The sequence below is a fragment of the Diabrotica undecimpunctata genome, chromosome 9, assembly GCF_040954645.1.
Source record: "Diabrotica undecimpunctata isolate CICGRU chromosome 9, icDiaUnde3, whole genome shotgun sequence".
Taxonomy (NCBI): Eukaryota; Metazoa; Arthropoda; class Insecta; order Coleoptera; family Chrysomelidae; genus Diabrotica; species Diabrotica undecimpunctata.
This window is the reverse complement of record NC_092811.1, coordinates 84,693,668-84,719,375: the sequence shown is the minus strand read 5'-3', so window position 1 is coordinate 84,719,375 and position 25,708 is coordinate 84,693,668. Positions and strand designations below refer to the sequence as shown.

Below are 25,708 nucleotides of genomic sequence, written 5' to 3'. Positions count from 1 at the left end.
TTTCGATTTAGACAAGCATCTGTCAAACTGAAGAAGCACTCTCCAATTTAGCTCCTGAGGATGCTGACATAACCAGACAAAACATCGCTAGAGTTCTTAGAAACTCAAAGACTTCTACTCCAAACATTAGCCAATCCTAAAAAAAAGCCATAAAAAAACTTGAGTTAAATCAAAATCTTAGTCATTCTTCCGCCGATAAAGTAAACTTCTTACATTAATAAACTCTTAAAACTCATCAATACTCCAATATAATATAAACCAATTTCTAACAATCCAACAACCTATCTAGAAATAACAACAAAAGCTGTATCAATAAAACCTCCTTTCTTTTTGACGCAACACGCCTCGAATATATGGCCTACATAAACTTCACAAACCCGATATTCCTCTACGTCTCATTGTTGGTGCATACCACAGAACCATTGGCAAAATACTTGGCCAAAACTCTACAATCTCTCGCCGAAAATTATCATTCGTAAAAATTCTTTTCATTTTATCGAGCTTTTTAAACAATACGTTATCTCACCCTCAGACATTCTAGTAAGTTTTGACATCGTTTCAATCTTTACAAACATTCCTATAGACGATACCCCAAACAATCTGGAAACTAAATACAGTATCCAACCAGACCGCTTATCTATCATTAAACCTTGCATGTCCAACACTTATTTCATCTTCCCAAGTCAATTCTACAGATATATAAATGATGTTCTAATTGGCTCTCTACTCTCTCCGGTAATTTCCAATATCTTTATGGTAGACTTTAAGACCCGAGCACTATCCACATCAACGCTCAAACCCACACGTTGTTTACGATCTGTTGACGATATTTTCGTCATTTGGCCCCACGGCCAGGATACTTTGGTATGTTTTCAAACTCATCTGAATGATATATGTTTGCAGTTCACGATGGAGATAAAAACTAACTCACCCCTAGCGTATCTCGACGTTCTCATAAAGAAAAATCAATCCCAAGGTTTTCATCATTCTGTTTACCAAAAGCCCACCCAAACCAATTCCCCCTCACCCACCATCACAAATTAATTCAGTCATTAATGTCCTTGTATCCATATCATTGATTATAAACCACCCACTAGATAGCTCACCTCGTGGTAACCGAAAGACGTATCAACAACTAGATGGCGTTACTCGAAAACCGTATCGACATTTCTCATTCTCTTTCTGACTTGCGAGGAGGTAGGAGTAGTGTCAGGGCCGAACTTACCCTATAGGTGTATTATCTGTGACAAGTGTTGTGACAAGTTATAGCGGAATTTTATAAAAAAAAAAGGACTCACATTTTAGATAAAATGACCTCTGTTACGCATAAGTGTGTTTACGCGGGATGTTTTAAAAGAAACGTTGAAACAAATAATAATATATCTTTCTTTAAATTTCCCCTGAAAGACGTAGAGCACACAAAAATTTGGCAAAAAAACTGCGGGAATATTGATATTATATTAATGGATATCAGTGACCTGAAACAGAGGGTAATTTGCCAGCATCATTTTGCAGTGGAACATATTTACCAAAGTGGCCAAAGAAAGTTATTAAGAAAAATGCTGTTCCTCTAAAATTTACACAGTAGAAACTGATTTAGGTGAGTACTCAACTTTAGAAATATTTTTATGTTTGCCTAATGCGCTTTGTCAATGAGAATAATACTATTAAAATATATTTTGTATAAAATCAGTTGATATTGAGTGATTTATATATTTTTTATACAATTAAATCAAAAGAGATTTTTTTTAAATATGAATGCGTTGTTAGTATCACTCCAGAAATAATGGAGATGCTTTTTGTGCTTTAATTAAAATTACAAATACATTTCAATGATTACCTATTTTAGGTGACACATCGCCAGTATGCTCTACATACGTTTATTGCGGTACGAAACGTGAAAGATCTACAAGTGGCGATTGTATGGTTAGGTCACCTCCATCGCCTAAGAGATCAAGCAGTAGTCTCAGTGATATTTCCAGTTTTGAAATTAATTTGCCCACAAAACTGAATTGACGGAGAAGGTAAAAAAATTGGAGTATCTAGTAAATGCTTTAAAGAAGAAGTGCCGTCAGAAGAACAGTCAGCGTTGTAGAAGAACAACAAAAAACAGAAAATCGGCAACCAATGTCATGTTACAGATAATGTTAGAAAATAAAAGCAAATACCTGCACACTTTTGTTAACATGCAGTTTTCACACAAAACTCGTTCACAATGGACTCACAATGAAAAAGATTTAGCTCTAGCCATTTATTATAAGTCTCCTAGTTGTTACAAATTTTTAATTAGATCTCTTAACTTTATATTACCTTCGGTAAAAACAATTCAAACTTGGTTGCGTGTCATAAAATTAAGAACTGGTTTAAACACTTCCTTAATTGACAAGTTGAAGAAAAAAGCAGAGACAATGGATGAGTGGGAAAAAATTTGTGTGTTAATGTTTGATGAAATTTCTTTGAAAAAACAATTGGAGTACAATAAATTAGATGACATTATAGAAGGGTTTTAAGATTTAGGTGCATTAGGAAGAACAAACAAACTTGCCAACACAGGTCTGGTTTTGATGATGCGGGGCTTGCTACATAACTGGAAGATTCCTATTTGTTATTTTGTTACAGTTGGTCCAATACATAGCGAAAACTTAAAAAACATTGTAGTTGAAGTTGTTTCAAAATTACAAAATATTGGGTATATACCAAAAGTGTTAGTGTGTGATCAAGCATCGAATAATAGAGCTTTATTTAAGCTGTTAGGCGCATGTAAGGATTTGCTGCAATAGAAATATCACTGTGTTTGATACACTTCACTTATTAAAGAGTTTAAGAAATAATTTTCTTAACAAAAAGTTTTTTGTCGATTCTAAACAAATATCGTGGCAAGATATTGAATACACATACAACATCGATAGAACCAATGTGAGAGCACGATGCTTGTTGAAAATAACAGACGTTCATATAAACCCTAATAATTTAAAAAAAATGCGTGTAAAGTTAGCAGTACAAATTGTTTCCAACTCATTTGCCTCAGCAATATCAACAGCAATAGCTGTAGGACAGTTACACACCAAAACGGCTCCTCATACTGCCGTATTTTTGAAAATTAATAAATATTTTTGATGGTCTTAACAACAAATATTGTAGTGATAGTAATCCAAACAGAAAGCCAATGTCAACTTTAAGCAAGTCAACTGAAAACTTAAAAGCAGGTTTAGAATATTTTAAAAAAATTTAAGTTTTTGAAAATTAGAAAGAGAGAAATAATATTCACTGTCTACACTTTCAGTGGACAATTTTGTCAGTTTTATGTTTGTGGGAGGAACTTCAAAAATATAATGTGTCATATCTTTTAAAATCTTTTCTGTACCAAGATCCTCTAGAATTTTTTTTCTCTATTGTGCGCAATAGGGGTAGTTACAATCCAAAACCTAGTGTTAGTCAGTTAAGAATTGCCATTAAGCATAACACAAATATTAAACTAAAAATTGCTTTAGACAATGGAAATTGTGAAATGACACAAACTGATAATTTAGATTTAACCCACGAAGTAACCAGCGTCGAAATATCTGACGAGCCCATTGAAACCCAAACAGTTCATGTAGAAAAATCTTTAGACAAGCAAAAGGAAAATAATGACAACCAAATTTTAATTTGGTTACGGCAAATTCCAGCAAATCTAGTATAAAAAATTTAGAAACTTGTGCTGTTACATATGTCGCTGGTTATATTTACTATAAGATTGTACAGAATTTGAATTGTATTAAATGCCAGGAAGATTTGCTAAAAGACAAAATTCTATTACAGAAACGCAAATTAACGTTACTTTTCAAAGATTATGGCGCAAATGAAGAAATTAAGATTCTTCAAAGACCATCAGATTTGTTTGTTACTATTACTACAATATTGTTAAAGTAGATAATGCAGTTTTTGAAAAAATTGAATCCTATGTGACTAATTATATTTTATTAACTACTAATTGGCTTGAAAGCTGTAAAGACCATAAAAGAAAAATTATAAAATTCTTGGTAAAAATCAAACTTTTAAAAACTTGTCAGTGGTATAACGTTAATGAAAGCAAACAAAAAACTAAAACGGAAAAGATTCACAGAAAATTACTTATTTTCGATAAAAGTAAAGGTAAACAAACTTCAAAATGCAAAAATTCGACAAATAAACAGCAAAAAATTCACAGAACAGACAGAATAAACAGACTGACAGCCACAAAAGTATCTAAACAAACCAGAAACGTCACAAATTGTACTTAAAATAAATATGAAAACGTCTTTTTTTCTACCTATATCTTTAATATAGGTAAATCTAAACTATATCAATGTACTGAGTCTAGTGCGTTCATAAAAATAACATGTGTTTTTACGTACTACCAGGCGGTACCTGGTTTGTCTTTAGTTTCATGCGTGGAAGAGAATGATGCTAGATCAAAAGTATGTGTTTTATCTCGCCAGGTACTAATGATGCACGAGTAAATAATCGTGGACTCAACTGTATGATAAACTACACTATTAGCTTTAGTTTCTATATACAGTAGATATTACCAAGTATTTTATAATATCAAGATGTCTTAAAACATTGGAATCATATAGAAAACTTTTTTATTCACTTTAGGGAAAAATGTATTATTGATAAAAACTTGCATGCCCCAAAACTCAAAATGAAAGAATCAGATGTCAAATATTCAGAGTCGTATACCAAGTTTGTTAAAAAAGAGTAATATACCTTCATTTTTATAGCACTTTCATATAAATATGAACGTGGTTTTTAATTGTTCTCGTCTTTTAATAATAAAATGTTTCGATATTGTCAATAATGAAAGTACTTCTTGAGAACAAGAAATAATAAATATTTTTTTCCTAAAATTTTAATTTTACAATCTTAGTTTGAAAAGAAGTAATATTCAAATATACTTATTTACTTTGTTTTGAAATATGATCTAATTAGTGATGTTTTAAACTTTCTAATCCTGTCCGTTTATCAGCTTTTACCTATTGTTCCTAGGCAGATGGCCCTCAAATATTTATATGTTGGAAGTTCCCTCTCATTTTATCAAGATATGTACTTACATGATTCATTTAACGTCAAAATCGATTGCATTTGGTACTCACCACTACTTGCGTTTAAAACCTCGATGACGTAATTCCAGAAAGTCCTCAGAAAATTTTTAAATGTAAAAAGTATGCGATCGAACAGTAAATCATATTGATTTTAGTTCACCTCTATACAATTTCTTATTTTGCACAGAATACAATTGACTTCTATATTGCCATTTATAGATAAATTGTCAATTTTTTGTAGTACAATGTTACTATCAGAACAAAATTTATATCCTCTTCTTCTTGTGGAAGTTCCTTCTCCTATCGAAGGCATACATATAGAAAACATAGGAAAGAAGAAAAGTAATTCTAAGCAACTTTTGTCATATATAATTTTTTCACTAAGTTAATAGTTTTCGAGTTATTTGCTAGTAAATATGTTCATTTTTTAACCAAAAAAACAAATTTTTAAATGGTTTTTTGCAAATAATTCAAAAAGTAAGTATGTATTTTATCGAGAAAAAGCGTTTCCAGCAAAAATGTAGCTTCTAAAAAAGAGAAAAAAAATGGTATATGTATGAACTCTCTAGACCCAGTAGAAGCAAAGTTGTAACTACTGAAAAATAGGTTCATATCTGTCAAATTTCAAAGCGAATATTTCAACGTGAAATAACCAAAAAATGGTACACTTTTTGGGGAAACCTCAGTACAACTTTTTTAAAGTGTTCAAAAAAATATTCATTTTTGTTTTTTAATAAGTTTCTAGCATCAAAAGTAAGCGTTACGCTCAAAATAAAGATGGTCCCTTTTTTTGGTCAAAAAACTCGGGAAAATCAGCCCCCAATTAGAATTTAAATCAAATTAATCGTTACCGCTTCACAAATTACTTTACTAATGTATTATTTATAATGATCTGTAAGTTATATTTGTTCAAAGGGCTTATTTTTTAACAATTTTTTTTAATTATGAAAAAAATGCTTTTTTTTTTAAATAAATTAAAATTTATTAGTGATACCAAAAATCACAAAGAGTAAAAAAATGTAGGTTTTGCTTTTCTAAAACTTGCTTAATTTTGATGATAAAAACTTAACAAAAATAAACCTTTATTAAACACTTGTAATGAGTTTTCGTCGAAAAGTGCTTCATTTTTTTATTATTTCACGTTGAAATATTCAACATGGAATTTGACGAATCAGAACCTATTTTTCAGTAACTTGAAAAGTATTGACTTAGTGAAAAAACTCTATATAACAAAAGTTGCTTAGAATTACTGATTTTAGGCACTTCCGAACTTATCTTGAACATATATTTTTTCATTCCTGAGAAGGGGTGATACTGAACCATAGTGCAAAAGCATCATCTTTTTTTCTTTGACATCTTAGCTAGGTGTAAGCCAAATTTCATGTTAATCCAAGCGATTCTTTAAAATTAGGAGGTTTGCAATATTTTAGTTTGCATCAATTCTGGAAATTAATTTGTTTGAAAAGTTACAAAAAAGTAATTTAAATGAGATGTAATTTATCACTGCTAATTTTATTATGTATTTTATATTTTGTTATTTTTTGTAGTGTATTGATAAATAAATAATTTTTAGAAAACCTCTACTGTTTTCAATAATCAATTGTTAGCGTTTTTTCTGAAGTAAAATCGGAATTCAATAATATAAATTACAAGCACGTTAAAATTATTTGTGAAAATGCTAAATGCCATCCTTATATTGTCGTCTATTGCACTAGACAATGGCCGGAACAGGCAACTCAAATTATTTTACAATCTTGGCAAATATTTCAATAATGTCGCCCCAATACAGTCATGTAGTAGTTAGGCGATAGGGGCCAAGAGGTGTAAGTGAGCGGAGTTTAACACTGAATTCGTTTTTATCTTAGAGTGAGGTATCTGTGGGTGGTTTATAATCAATGTCCATATCAATAAGCCTCTGCGATCATCAAGGTAGATCAGGTAAGCTCTCTTCTTTAAAACAAGCCCTCATCCAAAATGATTACCACAAAAATCACATTTAGATCACAGACATCCAAAGGCACACCTTTATCATACAAAAGCTTTTCTTCCTTACCTCAAAAGGTGTTATTGATAAAATCTTCAAATCACGAGAAATAAAGATAATTGTAACCACTTTCATTTCTTGTCCGATCAGTCACAAACATTCCAAATGAACAACACAGGGTTCATGAAATTCCTTGTGCAGACTGCCCCTGAATTTCCATAGGCTAAAACAATTGTAGAATTTAAAATAGAGTTTATAAATATTCCAGTTTTATACGCAATTCCGATTTAATTTCAGCGTTAGGTCAACATCATCTTCATACTGATCACAAAATTTATTTTGAAGACTATAGAACCACAGTCTTCTACCGTTTTTATAAACCAAGAATTATCCGAGTAATGTCTCAATAAAAGATATGATGGCACTCGGTTGCCTTCGATATGGAGACCACTCCTAAAGAAAATATCTGCCGCTCCAAAGGGGGCTCAGAAGACTAAGACTCCAGAACCCCTCAAGAAAACATCACACATTTGTAGGAACAGTATTTCCCAAGAAAATATAATTGAATGCTTGCATAATAAAATATACCAATTAACATAAAAATTTAACCCTTTTTTATTAAATTTCACACTTTCAAATCTTTTCTGATACTTTCAAATGCCCTTTCAGTTATATTATAAGAAAACCGCTTAAAACAAATTTCACAATTGTTGGCTTTTTCTCCCGTGTGCACTCTTAAATGTGTATTCAAATTACTCGCAGTACTAATTTGTTTAAAACAAATCTCACACTTATAAGGGTTTTCTCCAGTGTGTAACCTCAAATGTGTTTTTAAATTACTTGCTTGAATAAATTGCCTAAAACAAATCTCACACTCATAAGGTTTTTTCCTAGTGTGCACTTTCCAATGTCGTTTTAAATTACTTGCTTCACTTAACTGCTTAAAACAAATTTCGCACTTGTATGGTCTTTGTTCAGTAACAACTTTCTTATTTTGATTGAATGTTTTGCCTTCAGTGTGCGGGACTCATGTAATTTCTTTCGTGAGATGAATGTTCAATTAGTGCTTCCATAATTTCCATTTTGTTTTCGTCTTGGAGATAACCAGAAGAACCTATGAGAATAAGGGAGAATTCATGTAAAAACAAAGAATTAAAATATTGAAATTAAAGCATAATAAAATTTTTAAGACAGCAAAAGAGTAGTAAGTGATATAAATATCGTCGGTATACTGCGAAAACCAGGTAAATGACAAATTTTAAAATATTGAGTTAAGTATACCAAAATTCTCAGCTTTTGATACGACTTACCATTCAGCAGATAATTTGTGTAATAAACAAATAAGTTACACCTAATCAACTTTTCATTTTCAAATAAAACAATATATCGCTACTTACTTCCATAAAATTAAAGTTCTGTTGCATGTAAAACAAAGTAACCCCACATATATTATTATGCCGGACAACAATATATTTCTACTACTGCATACCATATTAAGTTCAGTAAAAAGGTGATAAAAGTCTTTAATACATTTTACGTGTATGATTTATTAAAATTTCTCTTTCATATCGACTAGTCAAAACCTTTAAGTACACTTACTTCATTCTACCTGAAAACGGGTTGAGTTAAAATTTAGAAATGGTTATTAAGCTAAACCCATAAATGATCTTATAACACAAACACAGATAGAATAACTGAAGACAGCAGTTCAATTCTTGATGATTCTGAGAACAATATAGTCTCAATAATGGAATCCATTTTTGATAGTGACTTTTCAGATGTGGACCCCACATATCAGCCAAGTGAAGAGGGATCGCTCTCTCTAGGAAGTCTATATGACTTACACACAGCTGTCTTTGATAGCCTAAATGATGAGAAAAAGATACTGAAATAGGTGCACCCACGAACCATTTAGTGTCAACTGAAATAGCTAGTTGGATATTAAATCTACTTCTTGACAAAGTATGAAAAGACCTACGTTCACTAAAACGTTGGAGAAAAGCTAACCCCAAAGATTGGGTAATAAATGTCGCAAAAAGGAGGCGTGCTGAGGGCTTGTCTTATGAGATAAAAAAAAGAACATAGACCAGCAAAATTGACAAAACCAGTTAATTGTTTGCTTTTACATATGTGCCAGTTATTTCAGCGAAGATTACAGACAAAGACTATGTCGTGATTATTGAAAGTTAGAACATATAGGCCAGAAACATTTTCTTATTGCACGTATTAAAACGGAGCCACCAAAGAGAGTCGTTGCAGTTCGTTAAAGTTTAAAAAAACCACGTGCATTTTCCAAAAAGTGTTACTTTTCTTTGAATGATCAAGACATACAGGTATGTGAGAAATTTTTTTGTAAGATACTTTGTATATCAGCGTTGTTAATACAAGATGTTGATATTCTAGGCTGTTATGCAGATACGAATAAAAGAGACAAGCATACACCGCCAAATAAAACAAGCAGTGAAACCCGAAAAATCGTGAAGGCTCATATTGAGTCTTTTCCAACCATGGGCCCACATTATATTAAAAAAAATTCAAAGCATAGATATTTGGACAAAAATTTAAGTATAAGAAAAATGTACCAACTTTTTATAAATAACTGAATATTTTCTAACGACTATAATTTAAGCTTTTTTAAAATACACAAGGAATCTACGTTCCTGTATTTGGCTGTATACCATATATTAAAAAAATTTATTAAAATCCTTTGTAAAAGGTATATATTTTTAAAAACCCAAACGGGCTGTGTTAGACAAAACGTTTTCGGAATCCATTATTCCATCATCGGTGTCTAATAAATTTTTTTAAGCTTTTTTGTTGCTAAAAAAGATCAATATTTAGTTTGTAATAAATATGATAGGGCTAATCCAACTGACAAATCGGATTTAGAAGACAGTTATAGAAAATATCGGAAAAGAAAAGAAGTACGTAATCTTAAAAAACAAAATGATAAGAAAAGATCTAATGAACAACGTGATTTTGTTTCAATTACTTTCGATCTACAGGCCGTACTACAGATTCCAAGTGGATTGACTTGACTATATTATTCTCGAAAATTATATGTCTACAATTTGTGTGTATATGAAGCCGCATTACCAAATGCAGCTTACTGTTTTGCCTGGTCAGAAATTAACGGTAGACGAGGAAGTTCTGAAATAGGAAACATTATACTCCACTACTTATCAAAATGTGTTCCAGAATATGTAGGTGAAATAAGTTTATTTTCTGATATCTGCGGAGGAGAGAATCGTAATTAGCATATTGCAGCCTTGCTATTATGGGCTGTTCAAAACATAGACCATTTAAATATTATTGAACACAAATTTTTAGAGTCTGGGTATTCCTATATGGAAGTTGACTCTATGCATAGTAGTATCGAAACCGCTAAAAAACACAGATCTATCTATGGGATGCCAGATTACTTGTCTGTTTTTCAAAATGCAAGAGGAACTAAAAATATCAAGGTTGATGATAAAAAGTGTGTATAGAACCATACAAATGTAAAGAATTTAAATACTATGACTTTTATGATTTAAAAAATTTGTCACACACTTTAATTAAAAACCGGACAAAAGACCAAAACGGCGAAAAAATAATGTGGTTGAAGACGAAAAGAATGAGATTCATGAAAGGAGAGACAAAGAGAATCTATTTTAATTATGACATGTCAACAAGCTTCAATTATTTCCTTACTGATACTGCACGGCAGTCGACAAGAAAAAAGCACGCCAAGTTATCAACTAATACAAGCAATCTTGAATAACTTAAGCGACTTTATGATGCACATTTGCCAATTAGTATAACAAAAAAGAGAGATTTGGTACAGCTATGTGATACCGGAGGAATATCACGGGTGGTATCGTAATTTGAAAACGGGAAATGATGTAACAGACATCTTGCCAGAGCCTGCTTTTAGTGACGAATCGGACGAGGAAGCCTCATAATAATAATATTGTTATTATTATATTCGAAATAAATTTGTTTTTTTTTTCTATAAAACTGCCTATAATTCATATAAATAATAACTATAACTACACACAGCTGTTAATAAAATTTTCAGGGAAAACCAGTTAAATGTCATAAATATCAACTAATACCTTAAAAACATTGCTATTACCTAGTAAAAGCCTTATATCTCGATCACAAAACTGAAAAATATTATACTTGGTTCATTATATTTGTGTTATATATGTTATTTGAAGAGTAATTGATTTATTTAGATTTACAGGTAAAACCAGGTAAGTGATAGCATTTACAACTTAAATTTAGGATTAGTCAGATAGGTGTCTCAACTTTTTCAAACTAATGATAGAATATCATTTCAGATATATGCATCTTTCACTAGAATACCTAATATCAAAAACAAGCTGACTGCTTAATTCACAATAAAATACTAAACTTTAAAAACGTTTTTTCTCGATTTCGGTATTCCGACATTTACCTGGTTTTCGCAGTATACCGACGATATGCATTATAAGTGTATGTCTATGTATTATATACACACGTGTCATACTTAGCCTACTTGTCTTTCAATGCGTACCTCGACTTATTTAATATGTATCAGCATAAGAAAATGAAAACAGCAATATTGTGCCGTAAAGATTATCGTGCACACGGAGGTACCAGAATGACCGTGAAATTTATATGAGTCACCTTTTTAGACTGAACTTGTGGACTGTACCAAAATTCTCATTAAAATAGAAATAAGGTCCTTGTAAACCAAAGGCCAAGAAGTTAGTAAAAACCGTCTACAAAGTATAAGAAAAGATCAAATATTTAATTTTGGCGGATAGTCTTTTATTTTTAATATATAGTTAATATTCACTATATAATTAATTTTTCGATAAAAATGTAAACATAAATAAATAAACAGTTGAAAACCTAGACAGATTGAAGTGATACTTTAACAAGCTTCTGTTTAAGAAGCTAAAAATTGATTAAAAAGACAAATTAAGAATCTATAAAGTATGTCCATCAGATCAAGTCCTTCAAAATGGAATGATTCGAAAACATAAAGATTAATGTTATGGCAAGAAACTGCCGTGCTAGGGTATAAAGTGCCCGCCTGCAAAGCTAGCATAAGGGCCCTTCGGTTTTTTTAAATTTAATTACATTTCTTTAATCTTTTGGCAATCGTACACAATTTAGTAAAACACGATGTAAATAGTTTAAAAATATTTATTTTCCTTATTTTAATTTTTACAAAATTATCAATAAGATTATTAATATCTAATTTTAATACATAGGTATACCATTTTCAATTGAAATTAATTTTAAACTATCAAGTATCGTCTTAAACACACTTAAATATGTTTTAATTAAATTTAATTTTGAAAATAAACGTTGGCCACTAATTACGCTTACTGTAGTCGTTTATAAAATACTTAATGCTGTTGCAAAATTTAAAAGATTTGTTTGCAAATCATAAATTTTAAAATTAGTTATATCGTGTCATTATTAAAGTTATTACTTAAAGTTTCTAAGAGTTGCAAGAACACATTGTATCGGCATTTATTTTTACTTTGGATTTATTTTACAGTAATGTTCGCGCAGCACATGGGACAAAAAAGCCAGAGGATTTTTTGTTATAATTAAATTTTGCAGCCTGTTTTTCCCCTTCATCTTCGCTTTGTTGTCGTATCCTTGACCACGCATATCACCAATGGAAATACTTCATGTCTCTAATATTGATGATTTTTTTTTTTCATATAATCCGCAGTCCGTTGAATCATCAATTTTAATAACTCCTAAGAAATTTTCGTTGATCTCCACAATATCATTTGTGTAAGAAACCAAGCGTATTATTATTGTCATTTGTTGTGTTTTACTGTCATATGGTGTACAGTTTACGTAAGTTGTTGGTTCTGTGTTTTTATTAATTAATCTGTCAATATGTGTCGTCATAATCGGGTCCAATTGTCCAAACAATTCGACTAGTACTAAAAAATTGCCGTTATTTCTATCTTGTAATTTCCTCAACCTGTAACCTCTCAAAAACTTTATTAATTCTATTGATCTTGTTAAAACATTTATTCTATGTTTCCTCTACATATGGGCTACATAAATTGTTCTTTACAATCAATAGTAGTTTTATTTTTTTATTTTTTTTCTAATTCTTTGCATTTTAGAAAGGTTTTCGTGTGATTTCTGCTTGTTTCGTGTCGTTATAAGGCTTTCGATAAGTTCCCCAATCTTAAATCCTTAGCTAAAACTACTAGATTCTGCAGTTACAAAAATCTTACAATAAAAACAGAAAACGGAATTTAAAGATTGGGAATATGTTAAACTCGTTCTGAAGACAATCTCCCCATTTTCCGGTTGAAATACGTATTTTTGAATTTGGGGATGCAAAAATACCAAACAAAAGTTAGCGGATTGTGACTGGAATTGAAACCACATTTAAAAATTTTTTTTGTTACTCTTCTGTGTAACTCTCTCTCTCTCTCTAGTGGCGCTACAGCCCAAATCAAGCCTTGGCCTCCTTCAAACTATGCTTACAGGCTTGCCAGTACAGCGCCGATCTTTTCCAGGTTCTCACGTCTAGCAAATTATGCACGTCCGCTGCCACTTCATCCTCCCACCTTTTCCGTGGCCTTCCTTTTAGTCTTGCGCCCTGGATTGTACTATCTAGGGCTCTTTTTGGCAATCTTTCAGTCTCCATTCTCACTACATGACAAGCCCATCGAAGTTTCTGAAGTTTAACGAATTCTGAGATCGGTGCATCTTTGAACAGTTGGTAAAGTTTTAAAAGTAAGCTTTGTTTCCCTTTACTATTCTTTTTTGAATTTTTGGTTCTTCTGTTCCATCCGTGTTTAATGTAACTCCCAGATATGTGAAACTTTTTACAGTTTCAATATCGTCCTCTAATTCCCCTAGCTCTTGCCTGTATTAGTTTTTTTGTCTTTTGAATATTTAATTCTCGTCCGGTCTCTTCTGTCCGTTTTTAATTGTGAATACATTTCTGCCGCCTCTTCTGTTCTGCGAGACATAAAGCTAATGTCATCGGCATAGGCGGCAATTTGTATTGATTTATCTGTTAGGGGATTACCTCTTCCTATATTCAGCTGTCTTATCACATATTCAAGAGTCAGGTTGAATAGTGTCGATACTCGTCTCCTTGTTTTAATCCTTTGTTTAACACTAGCAGAAAAAAGCTTATTTTGGCTCTCCCAAAACAGGGGCGCCATCCTGCAATGTATCTCTTGCAGGCCACATATCGCCAGCCCTCACTACTCAAGCAATGAATAAATTGTCCTAAAAATTAGTCTGACCTCAAGTCTACTCAAAATACTATAAAGAAATATCCATTATGGACATTTAATAACGAATTTATGTTACTAATCAACTTTCATATTATTATAAAGCTTTTTCAGCGTGCACTTCTAATGTTTTTTTTTAATTTGATGCATTAGTAGATTGTTTAAACAAATTTCACACTTGTAAATGTTTTCCGCTTTGCTCCAGTGTGCAATCTCAAATGTTTCATATTGCCATAGGTTTTTCTCAAGTATGCACTCTCAAATATATTTTCAAATTTCCTGATTTACTAAAATGTTTAAAACAAATTTAACACTGGTAAGGTTTTTCTTCAGTGTGCACTATCAAATGCTTTTTTAAACTTCCTCTTTGACTAAATTGCTTAAAACAAATTTCACACTTGTAAGGTTTTTCCTCAGTGTGCACTCTTAAATGTGTTTTCAAATGACTTGCTGTAGTAAACTGTTTAAAACAAATTTCACACTTGTGAGGTTTTTCCCCAGTGTGAACTCTCAAATGTACTTTCACACAACTTGCTGTAGTAAACTGCTTAAAACAAACTTCACACTTGTAAGGTTTTTCTCCAGTATGCACTCTCAAATGCTTTTTTAAACTTCCTAATTCACTACAATGCTTAAAACAAATTTCACACTGGTAAGGTTTTTCTTCAGTGTGCACTATCAAATGCTTTTTTAAACTTCCTCTTTGACTAAATTGCTTAAAACAAATTTCACACTTGTAAGGCTTTTCCCCAGTGTGCAATCTCAAATGTATTTTCAAACAACTTGCTCTAGTTAACTGCTTAAAACAAATTTCGCACTTGTATGGTTTTTCTTCAGTGTGCACTATCAAATGCTTTTTTAAACTTCCTCTTTGACTAAATTGCTTAAAACAAATTTCACACTTGTAAGGTTTTTCTCCAGTATGCATTCTTCTCAAATGTCTTTTTAAATAATCTATTTGAGCAAACTGCTTAAAACAAATTTCACACTTGTAAGTTTGTTCTCCAGTGTGCATTCTCAGATGACTTTTCAAATAGCCCTTTCGAGAAAATTGCTTACAACAAATTTCACACTGGTAAGGTTTTTCTTCAGTGTGCACTATCAAATGCTGTTTTAAAGTTCCTGTTTCATTAAATTGCTTAAAACAAATTTCACACTGGTAAGGTTTTTCTCCAGTATGCTCTCTCAAATGTATTTTCAAATTTCCTGATTTACTAAAATGCTTAAAGCAAATTTCACACTGGTAAGGTTTTTCTCCAGTGTGCAATCTCATGTGTTTTTTCAAATTATTTGATTGAAAAAAATGCTTAAAACAAATTTCACACTTGTAAGGTTTTTCCCCAGTGTGCACTCTCAAATGTATTTTCAAAGAACTTGCTGTAGTTAACTGCTTAAAGCAAATTTCACACTTGTAAGGGTTTTCTTCAGTGTGCACTATCAAATGCGTTTTTAAACTTCCTTTTCTACTAAATCGCTTAAAACAAATTTCACACTTGTACGGTTCTTCCCCAGTGTGCACTCTCAAATGTATTTTCAAATGAATTGCTGTAGTAAACTGTTTAAAACAAATTTCACACTTGTGAGGTTTTTCCCCAGTGTGCACTCTCAAATGTATTTTCAAATAACTTGCTGTAGTAAACTGCTTAAAACAAATTTCACACTTGTAAGGTTTTTCGTCAGTGTGCACTATCAAATGCTTTTTTAAACTTCCTGTTTCACTAAATTGCTTAAAACAAATTTCACACTTGTAAGGTTTTTCTCCAGTATGCACTCTCAAATGCTTTTGTAAACTTCCTAATTCACTAAAATACTTCAAACAAATTTCACACTGGTAAGGCTTTTCTCCAGTGTGCACTCTCATATGGTGTTTCAAATTACCTGCTGTAGTATACTGGTGAAAACAAATTTTACACTTGTACAGTTTTTTTTCAGTGTGCATTTTTAAATGTTGATTTAATTTATCTTTTCCAGCAAATTGTTTAAAACAAATTTTACACTTAAAAGATTTTTCTTCAGTATGCGTTCTTACATGTCGATTTAAATGATCTTTTCTAGTAAACTTTTTAAAACAAATTTCACATTTATAAGGCTCTTTTCCAGTCTGTTTCTTCACATGTTCCATTCTGTGCTGGTAAAAACCTAAAATAAAAACCAAACTTTAAAAATTTGTTTATGTGGAAACTATAGGACAAAACAAATGTGAATGGGAGTTCACGTTAGAATTCATTACATCACCTGGCATTTATTGAGTATTAACATAAATGAATAAATAAAATTATTTTAATTTTGACAATGAAAATTATTTACTATTCATGAATTTGCTCGTATTATTGCGGTATTCATTTGACTAGATTTCATCTATGTGCTACAGCGCAAGTGAGTCCGAAGTTTCCTTCTTGCTTACGGTTTGCGTAAGTCTCTACAGCACAGTTGCTTGTGATGATTACTGTTTTTAATTATTTCTCTGATACGAAATTTTATTTAGCAATGTGTTAAGTTATATATATATATATATATATATATATATATATATATATATATATATATATATATACAGGGTGTCGCAGACTAAATTACCCACGCTATATCTCTTAAACGAATAGAGATTTTCGAATGGGACAAAAAGTGATCTATTCTACTTGTAATACACTTTAATATGGCGTAGAAAAAATCATCCCCTAAATATTCATCCCTTAGTTAGAACCCCTAACGTTAATTTTTTTAATAGCACCCTGTATATTTTTTATAGTTTTGGATGTGGTGTTCTATCGTCTATTCAACAGATTTATTAAAAATAAAATCGGTTTGTAAATAATCAAGAAATCAATTTATTTTTGTTAATTAAGTGTCCCAGACTAATTTATCCAGGCTATATTTATTAACAAAATAGAGATGTTTTAAAGGGACAAAAACTGGTCTATTCCACTTTAATATGGCGAAGAAAACATCATCCCTTAGATATTCATCTCTTAGTTACAACCCCTAACTTAAATTTTTTAATGGCACCCTGTACATTCTTTATAGTTTTGGATGTGGTCTTCTATCGTCTATTCAATTGATTTCTTAAAAATAAAATGGGTTTGTAATGTATCAAGAAAATATCAGTTTATTCTTTATTTTTGTTAAATTAATCAAGATAGCCTTAAAAAATAGAATAGAAAAGAAATATTATGCTTTATTATCATTGAAAATTTTACTATTTTAACTACGTAGTATAACTTCTTACGTGCGTACGAAGTACACACTCTTTTTATTTAAACATTATTTTTAATTTTTTTAAATTTGGTCTTTGTAGGAGCATACGTTATCTTCCAGTGTGCAAAATTAAGTGTGCAAAAATTAACAAAATACACTATTTGAAAAACTTTTGCGGTTATTTTACGTCTTGGATATTACCCTTAATTCAGGTTGCCATGATTTGATCTGTCAAATCAACAATTATTATTTTTGACGTTTGGTATTAGACCAGTAATAATTATATTTGTTGTAATTGTGTATCTATAACATTTCAATATGCCTTATTTATTTTCGCCTGACGAGTACGTTGATATCATTTTGATTTATGGAGAATGCCTAAAAAATAGGAGAATTTCCCGACAATTATATCAAGAAAGGTTTCCAAATCGAAACATTCCAAGCGAAAAAACCTTCAAGAACAGTAAAATGTAACCAAAACCTTATTAATATACTAGCATATGTTAATTGTAATCCCAAGGTGTCTGTTAGAACCCTCGCCAGTAAATGTGGCATTCCAAAAAGTTCTGTGCATAGAATTGTCAAATATTTTAAGTACCATCCTTTTAAAGTGCACCTAGTTCAAGGATTACAGCCTGGTGATGACCAAAGACGTCCTGAGTTTATTGCAAAAATGATGTTAAAAATCAGTGATGATCCACTTTTTTTATCAAAAACATTGTGGAGTGATGAGGCTAGATTTCACAATAATGGTGTTGTCAACCGTCACAATTCCAATTATTGGTCTCCTGTGAACCCACATTGGATGATGGAAACAAGATTTCAGAATATTTGGGGTATAAATATGTGGTGCGGTTTATTTAATGGCTGTGTTATAGGTCCTTTCTTTTTTAACGGCACTCTAACAGGTGTTTGATATTTAGACTTTTTAGAAAACATTCTACCCGATTTGCTAGACGATATTCCTCTTCATGAGCGTCAAGAAATGTGGTGGCAACAAGACGGAGCTCTTCCACATAATGCGAGAATTGTTAGCGACCACCTATAAAACCGTTTTGATAACCACTGGATAGCAAACAACTCTCCAGAAATTATGTGGGCCGCACGTTCATGTGATTTGTCACCTCTTGACTCTTTCTTTTGGGGAGCGATAAAAGATATTGTTTGTCAATCAAAACCGCAAAATTTAAAGGAATTAAAAGAAAAAATAAGACAAGCATGTCGCCAAATTACTCCCGAAATGATTCGAGTCACATGTACCAGAAATCTTCTGGAACGATTCGAAATGTGTGTTGCAGCAGGTGGGTTACAATTCGAACATTTAATGTAAATAGGGTAGCAGCACCATTTTTGGCCATCTTAAGGAATTTCTTGGCCTTAATAAATCATTAAAAATCAAAAATTGGAGCTGCGGACTTGTAATTGAGCAAACGTATGACGTTAACTTTGTTTGATTTAATAGCCACTTACGTTTGAAGTTAAATTATAAGGACATTTTGTTAGGTATTTTTAATTCAGAAGGCATATAAAAACTAACTTTGTACCATTTGTGACCACTTTGCTCCTAATGTGGTTTATTCAGAAACCATTTGTGGCCATTTGTTTAATTCTACATAGATAAGGATGATAGTTTATAGTATTTTTAGTTACCTAACACATTTTTTTACTAAAGGTAGAAAAATTATATTTAATTACTAGAAATGTTAATAAAATTACATGAAAAGGATAGTAGTTTTAATAAAAAAAATTGTTATTACAACAGTTTTAATCAACACGAATTACTAAAATTTATAATATTTATTGATCTCTTCAACAAAAAAGTAACCCCTTGAATTTTTTTTAAAGGTGGTTGAATTTCTTCCATTACCTCATCCTTTTCATACCAAATTTCATCCTTTTTTTGTGGCCACTTCCAATCATTCCCATAGTTTTCCATTGTGCTGATTAAATCCTTGCCATTTTTTTCGTCAGTAATTATTCCTGGGAAAAACTTACTTTCGTACTGTATAATTACGTATGTAGATACTTTGTCCGCAGTACATATGTCAAGAGGGTTCTCTTCAACTACATTCTGTATATTTTTGGCCTCCTCACAGACAGGTTCCTCCCCTGATTCTTGTGTGAGATTGGTCTTTTCTAACCCGTTTCCAATTACTTGTTTTACATCTTCAGGGGCCTTTACATTACTCACGGAAACTGTTTTGTTTATTAGTTCGGTTTTTTTTAGTCTCTTTAGATTTTATCTTAATTCCATTTTTCCTAGAAGTTTTTTTTAGATTATCTTCTTTACAGGCTCTTTTCGCCTCTTTGTCTTGCTTCTTTTTTTCTTTTTTTTTCCATTTCAAGTTCTTTTTCTTTTTCTTTAGCCACCGCAAGTTCCAACCATGTATTACATGTTAGCACAGAAGGTAAGATTTCACGCTTTCTGGTTTTCTTGGAAATGTTTTCGTCACTGGGATAAATTAGAATGTTACTTAATAGGTCTACAGGCCTTCTTTTCGGAGTATAGACAATGGTAGTACCAACAGATGAAGTCATTAAGTCAACATTTGAAGGTATAGGCGAGTCCGTCAATTTATTAATAACACTGCTATTTTCCAATAGATCTATCGATTCATTGTCCATAACCACATCAGAATTTTTTGCTAACTCTTTATCTATTAACATTTCTGTAGCATTGTCTATGAAACTGCTTTCTTTAAAGGAAGGATTATTATACTCTGGAAAGTCAAATTCTACAATATTAGAGACTGTTGGAGTTGATGTTAGTACATTATTATCTTCCACTTCAATTACAATGGAATTGTCTACCATATAATGGTTAGGAATTTCCTCAGCCGACTAATAAATCTTCTTCGTTTTTAAACTGTACCCATATATTGTACAATGATTCATCAAAAGCATCGTATTTGGACTGTTTGAATTGTTTTAAAACGTCGGGATGAATTTTAGACTCCAAATATTTTAAATGTGTCAGACAAGTTTTCGTTTTGCTAGAGACTACTATGGGTTCTTTCTTTAATGTGATTTTAGAATAATCTACGTTATTAGCAGAAAACGGAAAAAGTCCACATGTTTTAAACCCATTTTGTAGAGATTTAGTAAAATGAGTTTCATCCATAATTTTTTGAAGGAGTTGTGGAATATCATGTTTTTTGACATCTCTGCAGTTGTGAAATCTGTACATTTTTACTTCAGTTTTCCACTTACTTTTTAACGGAAAAAAGAAACTGACATCCAACGGCTGAAGGATGTGTGTCGTATTTGGATGTAAACACACAACTATAATTTTATTCTCAATGCACAATCGACTTAAAGGCAAACTTAAATGCGAGGAATGTCCGTCCAAAAAAACTATAATCGCAACGCAATATTACTTTCGTGAATAAAAGGAATAAACACATTTGAAAAGTATTCGTAAAAACACTTTGATGTCATCCATCCTTTGGGTGATTTTTCAACTCCCCAGTCTCTTGGAATATTTTTGCAGATCTTCTCAGGAAGCCGATCATATTTAAAAAGTGTAAGGGGTGGTGCCATTTTCCCTAAAGCATTTGCTGTTATTAAAGTGGTTATATTTTCTTTGTCCGAGGAGGATGAAGTATTGTAAACTGGAAGACCTTTCTCCGCTAAAATTAAACCGCCTTTTGGACATAAATAGAAAGACGTCTCATCCATATTCCAGATTCTTGCCGGATCATCCAAAACATGCTTATCATCTCCAAGTAAATCCAAAGTTTCTTTGAACCAGTTTCGGATTTTTTCTTCAGTAATTAATGATCTGGCTCTATTTATGTATTCAGACTGCTTTAATGAGAGTTCTGGAAATCTACGCATAAATAGATGAAACCACTTCCTCCCAGGAGTATTTGCTTTAAAAGGGGTTTTTAGTTGACTGTCTTCTACCAATTTTTTTATCGAAAAATAAAGGCCTTCTCGACAAATAGGAAAACCCATTTTAGCTGTAGTTTTGATCCAGTGTACCAGCCGATCTTTTATGATCTTCCCTAAAGCTGGACTTCTTCCGACTTTGCCTGATGTTTCTGGAGCTCTTCCACTTAACTTATTGCGTATTGTGGAACGGGGTACTTCATACAAATTACATGCTGTACTTACTTTCATTCCACCTCGAATAGCTTCCAATGCATTCTTTACTTGCTGAGGTTCGTATTGAAAAAATGTTCGTTTTGGTCGTTGTCGTACATTATTATTTTTTTTCTTGATTTCAATTTTCTTTTTACTCCGTGCCATTATCTGTAATAATAACAAACATTTATAAATAAATTATTAGTTATATTTTTATGTACATGATGTTTTACCGGTAACGGTATGGTTTCTTATTTGTTTTAAATAAATATCAATGTATAGTAAATGCATACTCCAGGGTTCTCCATAAAAAAATTATATTTTTGTTTTACAACCCCATTTTGGGATACCTTGATTATTACAAAATATTCTTAAATCATTTTGTTAACGAACGGTCCGTTGCGAGTAAAACACCCTGTAGAGTATAACTGGCTACTATGGGAACACGCGTGTTTTTAAAGTAGTCAGTAAATTATGTCATATGACCAAAATTGGATTTAACTGTTCCATTAGTAGCCACTATTAAACAGTTGCTGTGGCCACAAATAGGTCAGAAGTGTTCTAATAGTAGCCAGCAAATGGCCATTAATGGTGTGAATACAAAAATAAGTGTTCCATTTGTGGCCACCCAATTTAATAATGTATCGAGATAAAATAAGGAGTTCAAAAACAGATGAAATCGTAAAGAAATCATACCCAAAACTTAAAACCATACGTTGATCACAAAATTTTAATATTTGGCTTAAATATAGCTTAAATAAACTTACCTGTTTTCTTACGTATATCGTTAACAGAAGGTCTAATACACAGTGTCACCTACTTCAAGAATAAGTAGAAACTAACCTGTAAATCAGAATAAGTCGCAAATTGTAGAGCCATCGTGTTAGAACGAATATAGTCGAAATTCTTCCGATTTCCGTAAAGGCGGTAAACTCGGACCTTATTATTAGATTATATTAGATTATTGGTTTAGGTGGCCACTAACGTTGAAGTGGCCAAAAATGGTGCTGCTACCCTAATATTAGTTAGTTAGTTGGTATTTTGATTTATGTTTTCATTTAAATTTTTATTGCATTTATTTTTATTGTTCCTTTAAGTTTTATTGTTTCTAAGGTTGTATTTTATTTGTACGAGTAGTATGTTCAATTTGCAATTTATTTAAAGTTTTGCAATAATTTTTGTTTGTTTTACTTTCATTCTTTTATTTTGTAATATTGACGATTTATCTAATTTTAGTGACAATAAAGCATATTTCTTTTCTATTCTATTTTTTAAGGCTATCTTGATTAATTTAACAAAAATAAAAAATAAACTGATATTTTCTTGATACCTTACAAACCCATTTTATTTAAAAAAAAAATCGGTTAAATAGACGATAGAAGAACACATCCAAAACTATAAAAAATGTACAGGGTGCTATTAAAAAATTTAAGTTAGGGGTTGTAACTAAGGGATGAATATTTAGGGGATGATTTTTTCTTCGCTTTATTAAAGTGTATTACAAGTAAAATGGACCACTTTTTGTCTCATTCGAAAATCTCTATTCGTTCAAGAGATATAGCGTGGGTAAATTAGTCTGGGACACCCTGTATATACACCAGGTGAGTCACCACTAACGAGACGAAAGATTACAGCGAAATGGTAAAAGATTTTGAAAAAATTTGAAATGTATAGTATGTAGGTTGATAAAGGCTACATTTTAAAATTATTCTGAAATATACAGGGTGTCACAATAAAGCGCGGCATTTCAAAAGTTATATTTTTTCTTATGGAACACCCTGTATTTTATTGGATTTTCTAATTGTCTGCAAAAAATAAGTTATAATTTGATAAGACTTCCCTATACCTATGTACAGAGTGTTCTGAGTTATGTCGAATTTTCTTAAAATGTAAAACTTTAAACGAGGATGTTACTCATTCTTAATTTATTTATGCAATTCTAATAAAATTACTCATACATCTAAATAGCTGGATATTAACATTTATTTTCAAGGTGTTCAAAAATTTTTAGTTTCATTATTGGATTATTCAATGTGTAATATAAGGCCTATTTTAAATGGAATACCCTGTATATTATTGAATTATTAAATAAAAAAAATTTTCTCTTTCAAATGATATACGGATGGCCTATAACTAGGACTGATAGTTTTGCCGTAATTTAAAATTTTGTTAAACGAAAATCGATTTCAAATATAATTGTTACTTTCGATTTTTAAACCCATCATATTGACGTATTGTTATAAACGAAACCAGTGTAGTTGTAAATATATTTTTTGTAAATAAATAAAAATGTTTATGTCTTTGGATTTGTATTCGTTGGGAATAGGATAATTAGTATTAAAATAATTACTATTTAAATGGGAATAAGACACAATTAAAGGTTAAAGTACGTACGTTTATTGAAGTTTCAGTTTCCACTTCGGAAATCGTTTTTCAAAAAAAAATAACTTCAGAACAATAGTATTAAAATATAATAAATATAATACATATATATATATATATATATATATATATATATATATATATATATATATATATATATATATATATATATATATATATATATATATATATATATATATATATATATTATTGTGATATTTAAAGTCTTGGTGCGCCAAGCAATAATTAGCTAATTAATTTTTTGATTCATTATTTAAAATTATTTAAATGATATGATTATGACTCTATCACAATTTTTAATTCTTTTATCTCAGGGTTAAATTCGTGCTTCAATATCTATGCTATTACATGTGAAAGGTAAGGTCCAAAGAATGCCGGAATAATAAAAAACACATATGATCTAACACTATATATTGAAATAAAAATAATGAAATAATTCACACTCAAAAGTTTTCAATAAACAAATCTCATATAATGATTCTCAAAATTTTGTTCTACGTACGTGAACAATCAAAATTAATGGTACAAACAATATTAATTGAAATCTCAAAATCCCAAACTATTTTAACTCGCCTAATCAAAATATCTATATCCTTTCTAAATTAAGTGTAAAAATTGTGTTATCAATAAAAGAAAAAACTGCAGAAAACAAAAATATCTCTCTGTGATGATGAGTGCTCCAAATCCTTGTTCCTTGTAGACTATATTATCTCCTCTCAACCGCTCCCTATGTAATCAGCAATCTTACAACAGATTGTTGCAAGTATATCGTCCTTAATGATCTTCTTCAAAAGCACAAATCATTCAAATTATGATAGCCTTTCTCCTCTCGATAAACTGAATCTCTCGTTGGCCCGAGTGAAAAATGACTCTTGGAATATCTTTTCTTTACGATAAACTGAATCTCTCGTTGGCCTGAACAGTGACTCTTGGAATATAAGTAGAGAAATATGACTTACAATATTTTGCTGCTTCAGCTTCTGTCAGATACACTAACTCCACAAAAACTCACTAACATTCAACACTACTGCTTGCTACATTTCGGGAACCGCCAGAGAACAATCACTGTTTGTCTTACAGACTTGGAAAACCAACTGATTATCTTTTCTCTCTCCTAAATCTAGCTAAACTTTCATTCCTACATACCTATCCCACCTTTTTCAATCTCCGCCAATCAAAACTCGTCACAATTCCCCCATTTTTTCATTTCGATAACAAACAAATTTTTACCTATAATTATAAAATTTCCTAAAACTTATTTACAAATAATATTTTTCTATAATTCTTAAAAACTAACAAAAACCTCTTTCTAAAATCTCTTCTATTGTCTTTAATCACTGCATTAATGTATTTGGAAAACCCGGTTCAATTGTCTTTGGATTTCACTTAAAATTATGCGGGACACTCAAGTATAACAAAGAAATAATTTATGTATAGCTTACATTTTGTTTAGTACAGGTAATCCAAGAATTTAATAACTTTCCTTCTTCGAAATGTTTGTTGGTTATTATCCTACTTATCTGAATTATTTTAATGTTTTTGAACTTTGAAATATTTTAATCAACCCAATATTTTTCTCGATTTTACATATCATAACAAATCCCCGCCATTTGATCTGCCGAAAACTCTTTGTTAAATTTTAAAAATGACAAAAGTTTTCCAGGATCAAATTATTTCACTATGTTATTAAAATCTATTCATGATATTGATAGATG

The 25,708-nt window shown here is 31.1% G+C and overlaps 1 protein-coding gene across 2 annotated transcripts in view; it reads right to left on the bottom strand.

Annotated features, from left to right (window-relative positions):
- Positions 1 to 12,227: 12,227 nt before the first annotated feature.
- Positions 12,228 to 25,708, bottom strand: part of LOC140450213 (uncharacterized) — a 42,502-nt gene continuing 29,021 nt past the window's right edge. Inside the window, exons 2-3 of one of the 2 annotated variants that reach the window (XM_072543695.1) lie at positions 21,621 to 21,758; positions 12,228 to 16,448 (exon numbers count right to left, since the gene is read on the bottom strand). In XM_072543695.1, the coding sequence (XP_072399796.1) occupies positions 14,617 to 16,431 (1,815 nt within the window). In that variant the 5' untranslated portion in view covers positions 16,432 to 16,448; positions 21,621 to 21,758 and the 3' untranslated portion in view covers positions 12,228 to 14,616. The remainder of the gene's footprint in view (positions 16,449 to 21,620; positions 21,759 to 25,708) is intronic. The other variant, XM_072543694.1, reaches the window with a different exon arrangement.